At 41.4% G+C, this 17,436-nt stretch overlaps 1 protein-coding gene across 37 annotated transcripts in view; it reads left to right on the plus strand.

Moving 5' to 3' along the window:
• The window catches only part of LOC124008624 (receptor-type tyrosine-protein phosphatase delta-like), a 651,437-nt gene that overhangs the window by 526,621 nt on the left and 107,380 nt on the right, over nucleotides 1-17,436 (plus strand). For all 37 annotated transcript variants that reach the window (XM_046320037.1, XM_046320036.1, XM_046320049.1 and 34 more), the window contains 2 exons: nucleotides 6,949-7,094; nucleotides 11,519-11,660. In XM_046320037.1, the coding sequence (XP_046175993.1) occupies nucleotides 6,949-7,094; nucleotides 11,519-11,660 (288 nt within the window). The remainder of the gene's footprint in view (nucleotides 1-6,948; nucleotides 7,095-11,518; nucleotides 11,661-17,436) is intronic.

Here is a 17,436-nt window from a genome sequence, read left to right on the forward strand (position 1 = left end):
AGAAGCTACCGAGGCACCTTTCCAAAGTGGTGACAGGGGATAGCGAGGTGTGAGATTGTTCGGTTTTTGTTGCCAGCATCCCCCCCATTAATATTCTGACCATAGATCGACAAGGACCAAATTTGTTTTTGTTTTTAACTCTAAAGCAATTTTTCCCCCTTGTTGTACCCAAATGGCATTAGTAACAGATTTTATGACAGCACACTATTTGATGTCACCCTCGTCTTGACTGATACTTACTAAACTAAGATGCAGTGCAGTCTCTACGTATTGCACAGTTATGGGGCGGCAGGGTAGCCTAGTGGTTAGAGTGTTAGACTAGTAACCTGAAGGTTGCTAGTTCAAACTCCCGAGCTGACAAGGTAAAAATCTGTCGTTCTGCCCCTGAACAGGCAGGTAACCCACTGTTCCTAGGCCGTCATTGAAAATAAGAATGTGTTCTTAACAGACTTGCCTAGTTAAATAAAGGATAAAAAATAAATCCCTTTGGTTTCTATTGTGCCCCCTCTACATCTAAATGTACATTTTGACAATAGCCAGTAGCAAAGGCACCCCCGCATCAACGTCTGTCTCTCTTCTGAGATCTCCCTTTTCGTTCAATGAGCATAACAACAGATCGTAGCATGTTTAAAAAGTGACAGGAGTAGTTAGAAGACACTGGATCTGACACTGAGTCAGATACAGTATGTTCTGCTCCCCCCTTACTCCCCAATGGTAAAGGTTAGGGTAATCTGATCCTAGATCTGTGGTGATCTTCCTCAATACCTGCGTCAACATATCCCCGTCAACAAATCCCCACAAAAAGCTGTTGTGCGTCACAGCCAGACTTGAATAGGGGTTTGATCATGATATCTGGCGCCCTTGTCTGTGAAAACACCATTTCTTCCATGTCACGCCTCAATCATTCCCCATTGTGAGATTACTTTTCCCCTCCCTCTCACCTCCATTGCGAATCCCCATTCGTGTCATCATAGTCCATCACAGCCCACGCAGGGAGAGGTGTTGAGCCGTAATAGATGGCCCCCCGAGCAAACAGCCCAACAGCATATCAATTACCCATCCAGCCCTGTTCAGCCAGACGCCACGATGCAACCATTCCCCAGCCCAGCAGACAATAAGATACTGTACAACGCATATATTATGCCATCTTTTCTGTCACTTACAAATTGTGTGCTGTAGATCCGGCAGCACACCTGTGTGTGTGTGTGTGTGTGTGTGTGTGTGTGTGTGTGTGTGTGTGTGTGTGTGTGTGTGTGTGTGTGTGTGTGTGTGTGTGTGTGTGTGTGTGTGTGTGTGTGTGTGTGTGTGTGTGTGTGTGTGTGTGTGTGTGTGTGTGTGTGTGTGTTTGGTGATTTCCTAGTCGCCTTTGACAATGGAGAGCCATCTGCCAGCCTGTTGTTGTCGTGCCCTTTTCATTGCAGGCAACATGTCTCATGTCACTTCTCTATAAACACTTCAGGTTCATTTGTTCAGTTTCAGTACTGCTGATGATCTCACACACACACACACACACACACACACACACACACACACACACACACACACACACACACACACACACACACACACACACACACACACACACACACACACACACACACACACACACACACACACACACACACACACACACACACACACACACACACACACACACACACACACAGCAGAAGTGATTCAGCCGCTCCTGGTATTATTGCAGCTGTGTGGCCCCTACTGACCACTGAAGTGATCAAATAAAGGGAAAACAGTTGTTCGGCACAGGGACAGATGGAGTCATACCTCATATCCCATCTTGCTTCTCAGGCTGAGGTGGTCTGTCTCACGACCTGCTTTGGTAGACTATCCTATTGTCTCAGCAGCTGACTGGCGAACTTAAGCTATTAAAACCCTAACATTGCATTTTTACATAAAAGAGGACAGATGAAAAATGAACATGTGTAATGGTCATAACAATGATCATGATGATAATGATGTTATCATTTTAATCCTCTTAGGATTTCACCTCCACTTCTGAGAGCGATGACTTCTTTTTTAAGGTGAAATCTCTTTCATGTGTTGTAGTGATGGGGAAAAAATTGATACAGTTACATATCGCTTTATTATTTTGGACGATGTCATATCGATACTTTGTAAAAAAATATATATATTTGTGAAAAATATATTTCGATTTTTGTTAGATTTTTGCTAGGTAGTGTTAGCTAGTGCCAAAACTCAGATATTTTTCATCCTATAGCTTAGTTCTCCATCTTCTTTTTAAATAGTGAGCCGATAAGTTTTCAGCACTTTATTTCCATGACTGATCAAAACGAACTTTAGAATTTTCTCATGCACTCTCTTCTCTCTGCAGCAGACATGTAGTGAGCAATATGTTTGGAACATCAAATTGCAATAAAATCACAGTATTAAATCACAATACATATAGAATCAGGAGAATCGCAATACAACTTGTATCCTAAGTATTGTAACAATATCGTATCATGAGGTCCCTGGCAATTCCCAACCCTAATGTGTTGTGTGTCCATTGGGCCATGCGTGTACATGTACAATACATTTATTCCTTGTAAAATAGGGGTTTCCTTGGGCAGATCAACAATAAATCAACCGATTAATTTTGTAGAATTAGATGTTTAATTAAACAATATCCCCAGATAACGTGGGTACGAGGTGCTGATCATGAGCAAAGTTAAAGGTAGGGATTTACAGTTCTTAAAACTACACTTCTCTGACTCTTGTGACAATGGAAATGTAAAACGAACAATATCATATAGTGTGAAATTCCATCAACTGTCAATTTCTCATCAAATCAAAATCAAATCAAATTTATTTATATAGCCCTTCGTACATCAGCTGATATCTCAAAGTGCTGTACAGAAACCCAGCCTAAAACCCCAAACAGCAAACAATGCAGGTGTAAAAGCACGGTGGCTAGGAAAAACTCCCTAGAAAGGCCAAAACCTAGGAAGAAACCTAGAGAGGAACCGGGCTATGTGGGGTGGCCAGTCCTCTTCTGGCTGTGCCGGGTAGAGATTATAACAGAACATGACCAAGATGTTCAAATGTTCATAAATGACCAGCATGGTCAAATAATAATAAGGCAGAACAGTTGAAACTGGAGCAGCAGCACAGTCAGGTGGACTGGGGACAGCAAGGAGCCATCATGTCAGGTAGTCCTGGGGCACGGTCCTAGGGCTCAGGTCCTCCGAGAGAGAGAAAGAAAGAGAGAATTAGAGAGAGCATATGTGGGGTGGCCAGTCCTCTTCTGGCTGTGCCGGGTGGAGATTATAACAGAACGTGGCCAAGATGTTCAAATGTTCATAAATGACCAGCATGGTTGAATAATAGTAAGGCAGAACAGTTGAAACTGGAGCAGGAGCATGGCCAGGTGGACTGGGGACAGCAAGGAGTCCTCATGTCAGGTAGTCCTGGGACATGGCTGTCCACACATGCCATGGTCGGACAAAGAAAACGCTGTTCCTATCTCCTATTCTCACTGTCCTCCCCTGCATGTTTTACATTTCTGTCCCTTATTGCCTTTACACTTGACTAGTTGTGCTGAATTGCGAGCACCAATTAGGGCTTAGAAAACCCTCGCATGGCCAATCAGATCCTTGCCAGAGCTCTTATCAAGAACGGTTCTCATTTACGCGGGATACAATCCCCAATGCCAAGTGGGTGGTTTTCCAGGGATAAAAAAAATGTGAGATAGCAATATGTTCTCCACACACTGTTAGAGAAGTCTGTGTGGTCTAGTATACCTATTTCTACCACTAGATGCTCATTAGTACCTTGATTAGCTCAACTTGCATAGCCAATAGCTATCCAGAAGGATGTTTAGCCACACCTGTTCTGGAACATTCGGAGTTGGGGGGAGGGGGGGCAGAGCTGGTTAGAGCTTCTCTTCTCTTTTTTGGGAGGCGAGCTCAGTCCAATTTCAGTGTTAACGTTAGCATGCCAGCTGCAAAGACCCATGTTGAGCATCAATCATCACCTGCCTTCTGTTTCTCTGTAATGTTTGGAAAAAGTTGGGCTCGGTCATTAGAGACCAAATGGGGGTCAAGGGGCCACGAGATGTATGTCCCGTAAAACAGCACATACACTTAATGCACTGTGTGTTATGAAACAGCTTGCCTAGACGGATGTGGGTAGGAGCGTTGAATTATATATATATATATATATATATTTAATATGACCGTCTCACAGTGACCTTTTGTGTCACTAACGTTGAGGATACTAGTAACTCATGTTCATACACAACAAGAGAGGAAAATAGTTAGACAACTTTGCAACTGTTTCTCTTGCCAATGATTGCTAAATGGCATGATTCACTACTAATATTGTGCAACTATAGGAAGCACCAGCAAAGTAATGTGACAACAAATAAATGACTTGTTATCCAATCTTATCCCCAATAACAAACATAAAGTACCTTTAAACATGAATTTAAAGAGTTTAATTCCAAAACACTAGATATCAATTTTCAGAAATATTGGTCAATTAGCTTTTATTTTTTAAAGAAATTATGAAAACGATTGGTGTGATTTTTCACTATCTAATGGGCATGGGGTTGGTCAATGATAGACATGTATTTGTTTAAAATCTATCACTTGATGGTTTCATTTCAGAGACAAATAATCATGTTTTTTGCTAAATGTAGTACTGCTAGGTTTTACACAGTCAAATGTAACAAAAAATACATTTTAATAAAGAACTGTACAAGAACTGTACAAATGATACATTTCTGACATATATATATATATATATATGTCAGAAATGTATCATTTGTACAGTTCTTGTACAGTCTGTATATATGGATTTGGAATAGTCTTTGGTGTCTCACAGATCGGGCAGGAATATAAATATATATATAATAATAATAATGACTTACAGTTAGTGCATTCATCTTAAGATAACTAGGTGAGACAACCACATATCACAGTGAAATATACTGGAGACGAACATTCCTTTCCAGCTAAACAATGGATATATGTATCGTTCAAACATTCAGCAGACATGTCATCCAACATATGTCAGGTAGTGCCACACCCCTTGACTTTTTCCACATTTTGTTGTGTTACAAAGTGGGGTTAAAATGGTTTTAATTGTCATATTTTGTCGAAGATATACACAGAATACTCTGTAATGTCAAAGTGGACAACTATTTTCAGGTCTTGCCATAGATTTTCAAGCAGATTTAAGCCAAAACTGTAACTCGGCCAGTCAGGAACATTCACTGTCTTCTTGGTAAGAAACTCAAGTGTAGATTTGGCCTTGCGTTATACGTTATTGTCCTGCTGAAAGGGCTTACTCTGTGAACTTATTTTTAGAAACAAACATTGAATATCCCTTTGAGCATGGCAAGGTTATTGTTATTATTGACACTTTGGATGATGTATCAATACACCCAGTCACCACAAAGATACAGGCGTCCTTCATAGCTCAGTTGCCAGAGAGGAAGGAAATCGCTCAGGGATTTCACCATGAGGTCAATGGTGACTTTAAAAACTGTAAAAGTTACATATTTTAATGCCTGTGACAGGAGAAATCTGAGGATGGATCAACAACATTGTAGCTACTCCACAATACTAACCTAATGGACAGGGTGAAAGAAGGAAGCCTGTACATAACCTGCATCCTGTTTGCAACAAGGCACTAAAGTAATACTGCAAAGAATGTGGCAAAGCAATTCACTTTTTGTCCTGAATATAAAATGTTATGTTCAATCCAATACAAGACATTACTGAGTACCACTCTCCATATTTTCAAGTATCATTTTATGGGTATGCTTGTAATTGTTAAGGACTGGGGAGTTTTTCAAATGGAGCTAAGCACAGGCCAAATCCTAGAGGAAAACCTGGTTCAGTCTGCTTTCCACCAGACACTGGGAGATTAATTCACCTTTCAGTGGGATAATAACCTAAAACGCAAGGCAAAATCTACACTGGATTTGCTTACCAAGAAGATAGTGAATGTTCCTCATGGGCTGAGTTAGACTTTTGAATTAAATCGGCTTGGAAATCTATGGCAAGACCTGAAAACAGTTGATCAACCAATGAGCAACAACTGATTTGACAGAGCTTGAAGAATTTTGCAAATGTTGCACAGTCCAGGTGTGGACTGCTCTTCGAGACTTAACCAGAAGGACTCACAGCTGTAATCGCTGCCAAAGGTGGTTCTAACATTAAGTGTCTATTCAGTATTGTACTCTAAATTGATGACTTGATTTACAACACCTGCCATAATATGGACATGGTCATTTACCAAATAGGGCTGTCTTCTGTATAACACCCATACCTTGTCATGGCAAAACTGATAGGCTCAAACACATTTAAGAAGGAAAGAAATTCCACAAATTTACTTTTAGCACCTGTTCATTGAAATTCATTCCATGTGACTACCTCATGAAGCTGGTTGAGAGAATTCCAAGAGTGTGCAAAGCTGTCATCAAGGCAAAGGGTGGCTACTTTCAAGAATCTCAAATATAACATATTTTGATTTCTATAACACTTTTTTGGTTACAACATGATTCCATTTGTGTTATTTCATAGTTTTGATGTCTTCACTATTATTCAACAATGTAGAAAATAGTAAATAAATTAAGAAAAACCCTTGAATAATTAGGTGTGTCCAAGCTTTTGACTGGTACTGTATATATTCCTACTTCTCTTGATTGCATCATTTTACAAGTACCAGATCTTATGTTTCCACTCACATTGTGAAGGCAATGCAGTCTCCAAACGGAGTCTGGCTTGACCTCCAAAGACAATCCTCTTAGCGATAACATGCAAGTGCTGAAATGTGCAACTTTGTGACTTTCTGGTCTTGGCGCGTTCATAAGGAAGATAAATCGCTTGCTGTCTGCAACGATTAGCACCTTCGATAACTATTTATGTCCCCTCTCACTCTCTCTCTCTCTCTCTCTCTCTCTCTCCCTCCCTCTCTCTCCAGCACCACCAAAGTTTTTGAGAACCCCCAATGACCAAACGGGCGTGCAAGGAGGCGTGGCATCATTCATCTGCCAAGCAACGGGAGACCCACGCCCCAAGATAGTTTGGAACAAGAAGGGGAAGAAAGTCAGCAACCAGAGATTTGAGGTATTAGGTCTATTGTTCTGATGTAAAATGCTCGACAAAACGGGAATGCTCAACAGTGCTTTTGGTACACCCATCCCCCCCCTCCCGTTCCTCTCCAAACCCCTAACACATAATCCATCCCCCCGATCTCCCAAATCACACGCCCGCCTTTGCCACCACGCATGAGCAGGCTTTAATAATCATGCTGGCCCAGCCATCTAACATGCATGAGATTTAATGAGCAAGTACACAGCGATCTGGGACATATTTGTAATTAAATAAATATAGAAAGAATGATGGGGAGTGAAAAAAAGAAAAGGGGGAAGAAATGGTGTGACCCAGATACCTATATTAACATCATGCTGCATTTAGCTGCTTATGCAAAACGAGGGAGAAGTATCTCTGTAGTTCAAAGGTCTTTTGCTTCGTGGCATCTTTATCTAAATGCATGTCCCCCTCGCTGTTTTGTTTGGCTGCAACTTTGATTTGTCCATTTCTTCAATCGCCATGACAAATAACACATCTTCTTCGAACACTGATAAGATTTCTATACATTTCTGTGTCATTCCCTTTCGGAGTGTATCGTAGTGTGATATGAACAAACACCTTCCTCTCTCCTTGCCATACTACTACTCAGCAGTAATGGGTTATCTGGATTTGGAGAGTCTTTGGCATCTCACAGGTCGGGCAGGAATCGAATCTTATCAGAGTTCATCACATTTGTGCCGCTGCACGTACTGAATGCTAATGCACTAGCTCGCTAACTCACCCATCGCCACTGCGAGGCTTGCTTGCCACGCCCTTATTCCCCCACTCACTCACGCGGCCGGCTTCTCATCCCTAACAAAGCCCATTTCCCTTTACAGAAACACTGAGACTTTCTCAACCCAATTTTCTTTCTCTTTGAGTTTGAAATGGGAAAGGGAGCACTTTTACTTACCATCATCACGCGCTCTTGCAATGATTGCCCGAATGTGCCCTTGTCGCTTGGCCACTGAACCGTCAAGGTGTTTTGTTCGACTAACACATGAAATGATATGCTCTGAACTGTACCAGTGAGTTGAGTCCGGCCTTTCTGGGTGTGTGTTTGTGCTTGTGTGTCTGTATATGATGCAGAGGTTCTTAACAGTCAACTTCTTTTTTAAACCTACCTAAAAATGCTTAAAAATGAGTTATGATACAGGGCTTTCTAAAAACAGTGAGTATACAGCATGGAACGATAGCTGTAAAAGCTACAAAACACCCGTTTGTGAACATTTTACGTGTTGTACGTCCAAAACAATTGGTCATGTCTTTTTGTACTGCTATCACGTCATGGTGATAACAATTGTTCCTCACTGTTTATCTAACCACATTTAATTGTTTGTTATTGTTCTGTCCCATTGAAGTATTTCAATGTTTTTAATAGTTTGTTAACTTTAAGAGTGGGGCGAACCAAAATGTACATGCAATATAAAACAGACATAAAAGTCCAAACGATTCGTTCTGGCCAATGGATACTTTCCCATTCTTAAAGTTAGTTGGCATCTTTGATTATCTTCCCAATAATTGATACACAAGATCAGCTCATATTTTGGATCCAAAGTTGATGTCGGAGAGCTGTGAGCCATCTTTGAATTTACACGACATGGCCAAAAGGATGCCGACACCCCTTCAAATCAGTAGAATCGTCTGTTTCAGCCACACCCATTGCTGACAGGTGTACAAAATCAAGCACGCAGCCCTGCAATCTCCAAAGAAAAACATTACCAGTAGAATGGCTCATACTAAAGAGCTCAATGAATTTCAACATGGCACCGTCATAGGATGCCACCTTTCCAACAAGTCAGTTAGTCAAATTTCTGCCCTGCTCGAGCTGCCCAGTCAACTGTGAGTGCTGTTATTGTGAAGTGGAAACGGCTAGGAGAAACGACGGCTCAGCTGTGAAGTGTTTGGCCACACAAGCTCACAGAACGGGACCGCCAAGTGCTGAAGCGTGTAGAGCGTAAAAATTGTCTGTCCTCAGTTGCAACACTCACTACCGAGTTCCAAACTGCCTGGGAAGCAACGTCAGCACAATAACTTTCCATCAGGAGCTTCATGAAATGGGTTTCCATAGCCAATCGCAATGCCAATCGTCGGCTGGAGTGGTGTAAAGCTCGCCGACTTTGGACGCTTTACCTTCTGGCAGTACGACAGAGCAATCTGAGTTTGACGGATGCAAGGAGAACGCTACCCCCCGAATGCACAGTCCCAACTGTAAAGTTTGGTGGAGGAGGAATAATGGTCTGGGGCTGTTTTTCATGTTTCGGGCTAGACCCCTAAGTTCCAGTGAAGGTACATTTTAACGCTACAGTATACAATTACATTCTAGACGAAACTGTGGTTCTGGTGGCAAAGGTTTGGCGATTGCCCTTTCCTGATTACATTGCCCCTGTGCACAAAGCGAGGTCCATACAGAAATGGTTTGTCGAGATCGGTGTGGAAGAACTTGACTGGCCTGCAAAGAGCCTTGACCTCAACCCCATCGAAGACACCTTTGGGATGACTTGAAAAAGTGTCTGCTAGCCAGGCTTAATCGCTCAACATCAGTGCCCTACTTCACTAATGCTCATGTGGCTGAATGGAAGAAAGTGTCCATATACTTACTTTTGGCCATGTGGTGTATATTATATTTAATCTTCCAGTACATCACTAGATAATAAGATGCATATAACTAATAATGGCTCTCTGAACACAACTGATCTGGTAATAACTATACCAATGGATAGTCAATCATAAGCACAAACAACAGTCTAAGGCCATGACTAGCCATGCAAAACTTTGATCAATAGTCACAATGATGACATTATTATCCACAGTTGAAGTCAGAAGTTTAAATACACTTAGGTTGGAGTCATTAAAACTTGTTTTTCAACCACTCCCCAAACTATAGTTTTGGCAAGTTGGTTAGGATGTCTACTTTGTGCATGACACAAGTCACTTTTCCAACAATTGTTTACAGACAGATTATTTCACTTATAATTCACTGTATCACAATTACAGTGGGTCAGAAGTTTACATACACTAAGTTGACTGTGCCTATAAACAGCTTGGACAATTCCAGAAAATGATGTCATGGCATTAGAAGCTTCTGATAGGCTAATTGACATCATTTGAGTCAATTGGAGGTGTACCTGTGGATGTATTTCAAGGCCTACCTTCAAACTTAGTGCCTCTTTGCTTGACATCATGGGAAAATCCAAATAAATCAGCCAAGACCTCAGAAAAAAAAATGTAGACCTCCACAAGTCTGGTTCATCCTTAGTAGCAATTTCCAAACGCCTGAAGGTACCACGTGCATCTGTAAAAACAATAGTATGCAAGTATCAACACCATGGGACCACACAGCTGCGATACTGCTCAGGAAGGAGACGAGTTCTGTCTCCAAGAGATGAACGTACTTTGGTGCGAAAAGTGCAAATTCCAGAACAACAGCAAAGGCCCTTGTGAAGATGCTAGAGAAAACGGTACAATGAGTCCTATATCAAAATAACCTGAAAGGCCGCTCAGCAAGGGAGAAGCTACTGCTCCAAATCCGCCATAAAAAAAGCCAGACTACGCTTTTCAATTGAAAATCGGGAAAAAGATCGTACTTGCAAGCTGAAGAACACCATCCCAACCGTGAAGCACGGGGGTGGCAGCATGTGGGGTGCTTTGCTGCAGCAGGGACTGGTGCACTTCACAAAATAGATGGCATTATTGTGGGAAGCTATTAGAAGGCTACCCAAAAAAATTGACCCAAGTGTAGCGATGTAAAGGCAATGCTACCAAATACTAAGGGAGTGTATGTCAACTTCTGACCCACTGGGAATGTGATGAAAGAAATACAAGCTGAAATAAATCATTCGCTCTACTATTATTCTGACATTTCACATTCTTAATATAAAGTGGTGATCCAAACTGACCTAAGATGGGGAATTTCTACGAGGATTAAATGTCAGGAATTGTGAAAAACTAAGTTTAAATGTAATTGGCTAAGGTGTATGTAAACTTTCAACTTCAACTGTACATACTACAGATGTGGTATCTCTTCCTCAAACAATCCATCCTCTCCTTGTCTCCTCCCTTCACCTGCTCTTAATTGAAAATACATGACAGGGGAAAACCAATTTGGTGGAAGCTTGATTCAGGCTGGCTTTCATCTGGACACATCTTTCAGGAGAGGAGGTGAAGGATGGATGGTCTTTATAGACAATTGAGAAAAGAGCCAAACACTCACTCAAATAAGGAGCTGATGTTAGGGTATACTAGCAGCTTCCATTGTTTTCTGATGGGAAGCACAGTGTGTTTTGCACCATTAGTGTTGTAGGACAAATGTGTTTATACTTTTCTGCAGGAGTGGTTGGAATTGCACTGTGTAAACTTCCGTCACTGATTGTGAACAAAAAAACTCCTTTAACATATCTTGTTTCTCGCACCTGCAGGTGATTGATTTCGATGACGGCTCTGGCTCAGTGTTGAGAATTCAGCCCTTGCGTACGCCCCGAGACGAAGCCATATACGAGTGTGTTGCCTCCAACACTGTTGGAGAGCTGAGTGCTACTACGAGACTCACTGTTTTACGTGGTAGGTGCTGCTTTCTCCACAACCAAAATGCTAACTCCTCTTCCTTTAACTCTCAGTTTCTTCAACTAACCAGGTAAGCGAGACTTTCTTTGTTTCTATGTCTGGTCTGTCTGTCCTGTCTGTCTGTCCTCTTTCTTTTCTTTTTCTCACACTTTATTGTACACTTAGTTGAATCTCAGTTTTTGCCACAGTATTCCACTCATGTTGAATTTACTGACTTAATTGGTCTTACTCCATTAGCGACTTAGCCAAATATGGATTTTCTAAATCAATTAACACATTTCTTACAGTTTCCTGACACAATAATTAAGATGCTGGTTGAGTTATGCAAAGTATTTTTCCATTGCAGGCTCTTGGTGTTCTAATGGAATGCTGAGTGCTATTCAATTCAGATTTCATTTTACTTATCTGCTCTTGCTTTAATATTCACTTAACTGGAGAAAAAGGTATGACTCTTTGAATCAGGTTTAAAACTAGTTGCTAATTTCATCATATTGTTCATGAAATATCATACTTTAGATTTTTTTTTATAGTTTTACCATTTACCATTTAACCTAAGTAAGTGAGATTCCTGTATTTTATTTTATAAAAAAATGTTCAACCCTTTTTTCTCCCTAATTTCACAGTATCCAATTGGTAGTAGTTACAGTCTTGTCTCATAGCTGCAAGTCCCGTACAGACTCGGGAGAGGTGAAGGCCGAGAGCCATGCATCCTCTGAAACACAACCCAACCAAGCCACACTGCCCATTCAACCCGGAAGCCAGCCGCACCAATGTGTCGGAGGAAACACTGGACACCTGGCGACTGTGTCAGCGTGCACTGCGCCCGGCCCGCCACAGGAGTCATTAGTGCGCAATGAGACAAGGATATCCCTGCCGGCCTAACCCGGACGACACTGGGCCAATTGTGTGCCGCCCCACGAGCCTCCCAGTCGCGGCCTGCTGCGACAGAGCCTGGACTTGAACCCAGAATCTCCAGCGGCACAGCTAACACTGCGATGCAGTGCCTTAGACCACTGCGCCATTCAGGAGGCGAGATTCCTATATTTTGTTGTAACTTTGTAATACTTACAGTTACTTTGAATACTGACAACAAAAATTGGTCTCAAATCGAAAGTTATCTGCTGATACCACAGTCATAACCACTGCCACATACCATACATATAAAAAGCAAATGTTTATCTTGATTGCACACATCTTATTCAAACGCAAATGCTTACTGGCCCCGGACTCAAAAATACATTGTACTTGTAGACCTATCTCTCTAAAGCAGAGACTTGTTATGCTCTGAATGGAGAATTGGCTCTAAAATCCCTTGACACTGAATGAGGTGTGCTCCATTATCCTCCACAATTACACAACAGCTATAGACCTATAGAAAAGAGCCAGCTCTGTATATTCTCTCTGAAGCGCCTTGTCCTCTCTTCCTTATCACCACCACCGAGATGAACAAAAGGCCCCTGGCACGGTCCCCAAGGGCCCTTTGAAAAGGAAAGGTGGCAGATTCTCATGCAATCTCTCCCCTGTTAACGCTATGTCTCTTCACGTGTGTGTTCGTGTTTATGTATGTGTGTAGAAACACAATAACACACACACACACACACACACACACACACACACACACACACACACACACACACACACACACACACACACACACACACACACACACACACACACACACACACACACACACACACACACACACACACACACACACACACACACACACACACACACACACACACACACACACACACACAGAGACTGGCGAAGGAAATGAGTGTCACAGCATCTGCTTCCCTGAACCTTTGGCTCTCAGCTCCAATGCCAAGGCATTAGCATGTATATTACCATTCCATTCCACTTTGTCCCTAGCTATACCTACCCCTCCTTGTATCCCATCACCAGTTTGAAGGTGAGCGAAACAGCATATGCCGCAGCAAAAAGCCCTTCCTGTGTTGCAATAAAGTGATGCTCTCTGGTCAAGACAGAGGAGAGTATGTCTATCACTCACTCATGCAGAGATCCAGGCATACACACACTTTCACATCCCATCCACACAAATCCTCAACAGACCTGCCAATTTCTACCTGAATGAGAATATTTACCAAATAGTTATTTTTCGGGGGCTTTATGCCTTTTCTCTAGAATGTGTATTGTAACCAGCACAACCAGCCAAATTCAAACATTGTCAAAGTTGAAACGCAACTTATTTTGGAGGCCTCATGTCTTATTCATGTAGTCTACTGAGCTGGGTTACAAGGGTGAACTTTTACATTAGAGTGCATGGTGGTGGGTATAGTTTGAGGACCATGTAAGGGTAGTGTACTTTTACAAGGTTACATTTCAATGCATAATACATAACACAAAAAGCCATAGAGATACCATTTTCTTTCTCCCTTGGAGAATACAGTATGTCTTTATTTGCACACCAAGATTTATTTATTTGGTGTTTGATACCACCAAAAATTCCAATCTGAGTTGAATCTGTCGGCGTAGCTAGGAGCTTTAGAGATTCTCTATCCCGCCTTGTATACCTCTTGCCGAGATGCTACAGCCACACAAGGCTGCAATAGATACATAAACTAATCACCTGATGAAGACACTGCTAAGTAATACATATAAAGTGACTGTTCATTTAGTTCATTTGAGCTCTAGTGGCCTGTGCTAGGAGATTGGTTAGCATCTGTTTTGGTAGCTTCCTCCAGGAGGAGATAATGGCTAATTCCCATAAAGGGGGGAAAAGTAAAATTGTTGTAATTGCCACAGTCATGAAGCATCAGGGCTGCGAGGTGAAGGATCCAGTGGCAGAGATATTAGCATTTGGATGAGCCACGGACTTGATGGGAAATGCTATTAGCAATGAACTTTCCTGGCTTAAAGAGAGAAAGTCATTTGCATGAAAGGCGAACCGCTAGCATAATGATGTTCGTACCCGAAATCTACTTGTCCAATGAATGAGGGCCCTAGTTTGCATATTGTACTTTTTTTCCCCCTTGGATCTCTTTCTCCCTCCGTTTTGATTAACTCAGAGATGACTTAAGTCATATGTGATATGGGTGTTTGAATTAAGGTTGTCTGATTTGAAATTGGAATTGGAAAACGGTAGGAGATGAAGGGTGATACAAGATTAAAGAGAAGCAGATAAAATGGTACAGGAGTCATAGTGTAGTTTTGATACCACGTATAGCATACAGTACCACCTTATGAGTCATAATACCCATAAAACCTATCGGTCAAACGGGGAAAGGGTTCCAATCATTTTTCCACCGTTCATTTTTCCCATCAGGGATTTTAGAAACACTTAAAATAAGGGCTGTGTTTCATGTAGGTTTACCCTGGCATGATACAATGTGACTTTTATCAATTTATTTGCCTGTGTTTACCCCCCCAAAATGTAATGCCAATTAGCTGCTAATGTGGCTATCATAAAGTACGACAAATGCCATGATGATCTGGACGAGACTGCTGAATCGAGGCGAAGATAAGTATCTCTTGATTAATTATCTAATGTTAGCTAAATGTAGTCATTAATGTGAAGTGTATTGTGTTTGACCACTAGGTTTTATGGGTATTATGACACCTCCAATGTGGGGCTCTATTGGATTTGAACATTTGATGTTTTTCATCTGATTTTACGACATGTGTTCTGATACAGCAGGACATTTAGCATATTCCCTCAGGACATAATAATAATAATAACACATAATAAGACATAGATCCTCAAAATGTTCAAGTTGATTGCACCAGACAATGTGTCAGCCAAGTGTCCACACTCTATAGATGGAGATAAAACCATCAGTTTATCATTCTATTCTATATCCATTACATGTCAGCTGGTGCAATTAGCTATAGTTTAAATAGTGGGGAATTCAATTAAAATAATTGCCTTCCTATGTAGGCACCCAAACACAAGCACATACCTCATTGTACAATCGCACAATCGTATGCTATTATCACGTGGTATGGCTGTGTCAACTTTCTTCGCTGCAGATTCAGTCGTGATTATGGAAGTTAATGTATCCATATATTCCCATTATACTGTGAACAGCGATTTCTCTCGCCATTCTCACAAGCATGCAGAGTTGTGCTGATGTGCTCAACTTGATAGTAAGAGTGGAAAATAGAAAGACTCTCTAGTGTGACGGAAAAAAGCCCTAAACAAAATCCATTATTTATGTTTGTAAAGGAGTGGTGCAGGGTGCTCTCGCTCTGTAAAAGTGACCACGTTGTAGGAAAGGATTATCTTTTCACCCATAGCCAGAAGAAGCCTGTAGACTATAGCTTATGTTGCATACGTAACTTTCTTCACTTTGCAGTCTTCAGACACTCAAGAAGAATATAGTTTGAATAGTGCATATCCATAATACGGAATGAGAGAATTCCTCAGAAAACTAAGGTTGAGTATACACAGGCAGCCTAAATTCTGTTATTTTACCCAATTATTGAGAAAAAAACGATCTGATCTGATTGGTCAGGAGACCAATAGTGGAAAAATATCAGAATTGCCTGTGTAAACACAGCCTAAGTGCATGAAGGAATTAAGTGCATTTGCTTCTGTAAAGAGAAGAGGAAGATAATATAATTCTACCCACGTAAACCAATAAGAATGTCCATTAAAAACGGATTTGTTTGTTGGTACTGTATGTATTTGTACGCCTTACTGACATAGATTCACAACAGTGATAAACTTAAACCAATGTTCCCAGTCTGAAGTTCAGAGTCAGAGTAGAACCCAGACAAATAATATCCTGTTCTTTATTTTATCATTCCCCCGAGATGCAGTGGCCAGACTACGCTTGCCTTTTAAATCCAGCAAGGAACAGAATAAGTCTAGACCAAGAATATTCGTAAGCACCACACAGACATATCACGTCTTTTTTTTAGACTCCTTTTCACCATACTACTTTGCATGGATTTGCATTTCAAATCCACTAGGAACTACTTTTCTGTGTCGTGATGTAGGGTCTTAATACAAATTCCTCACATTACTTTGTTTCACTGCAAGTTTCTCTACTCTGTACTCTACTCTGTATCTCAGGTTGTACTTAAAAGAAGCACAGCCCGAAAGAAAAAACAAAACATTGACTGAGTGCTCAAATTGCTTGTGAAGCAAATAGCTGGCTCAGCTGTCTTGGACTGCCAGAGCAAGGCATGCAGTGAGGGTGAAGTGGCTATTGTAAAATTGCAGAGCCTGAGATCACTATGCTTGCAAAAAGCAATGCAGGAGGTAACAAGGCAGCATAGGGGGCCAGGAGCGAGAGCGCTATTCAGTTTGGTTCACCGGCAAGTTCTGTAGACGCCAAGACCCAGGCTACAATACAGAAGACTCGGAACACTCAATTGTGCTGCAGAAGTACTTTTTTCAATAAATAGAGGCTTTCAAAATCCCGCTGACTTCAACATCAGGTGAACGAACTCCTTTTGAGGGGAAGAATACATGGAAGAATTATAAAAGTGCCTGAGACAGTCGTTTTAAGTGTATCAGAAGTTCTGTAACCCATACTCTTGTCTGAGATGTTTGACCCATTCATGTTTCCTAAATCAGCAGAATTGTGCATTTCTTTCCGGTTCCCGAGCAGTTGAGTAACAGGTGGAGCGTGGCAGTTGGTTATTTCCAACAGGGCAAAAAGTAGTCATTTGTAGGGAAATTTCAACAGGTCTAATTGAACAGACACAGATTATTCAGACTTCCCATTATGGATTTTCATTACACCCTCTTCTAAACGCGTCCGTAGACTGAGGTATTTCATCAATATTGTCAGATTGTCCC

The sequence above is a fragment of the Oncorhynchus gorbuscha genome, linkage group LG21, assembly GCF_021184085.1.
Source record: "Oncorhynchus gorbuscha isolate QuinsamMale2020 ecotype Even-year linkage group LG21, OgorEven_v1.0, whole genome shotgun sequence".
Taxonomy (NCBI): Eukaryota; Metazoa; Chordata; class Actinopteri; order Salmoniformes; family Salmonidae; genus Oncorhynchus; species Oncorhynchus gorbuscha.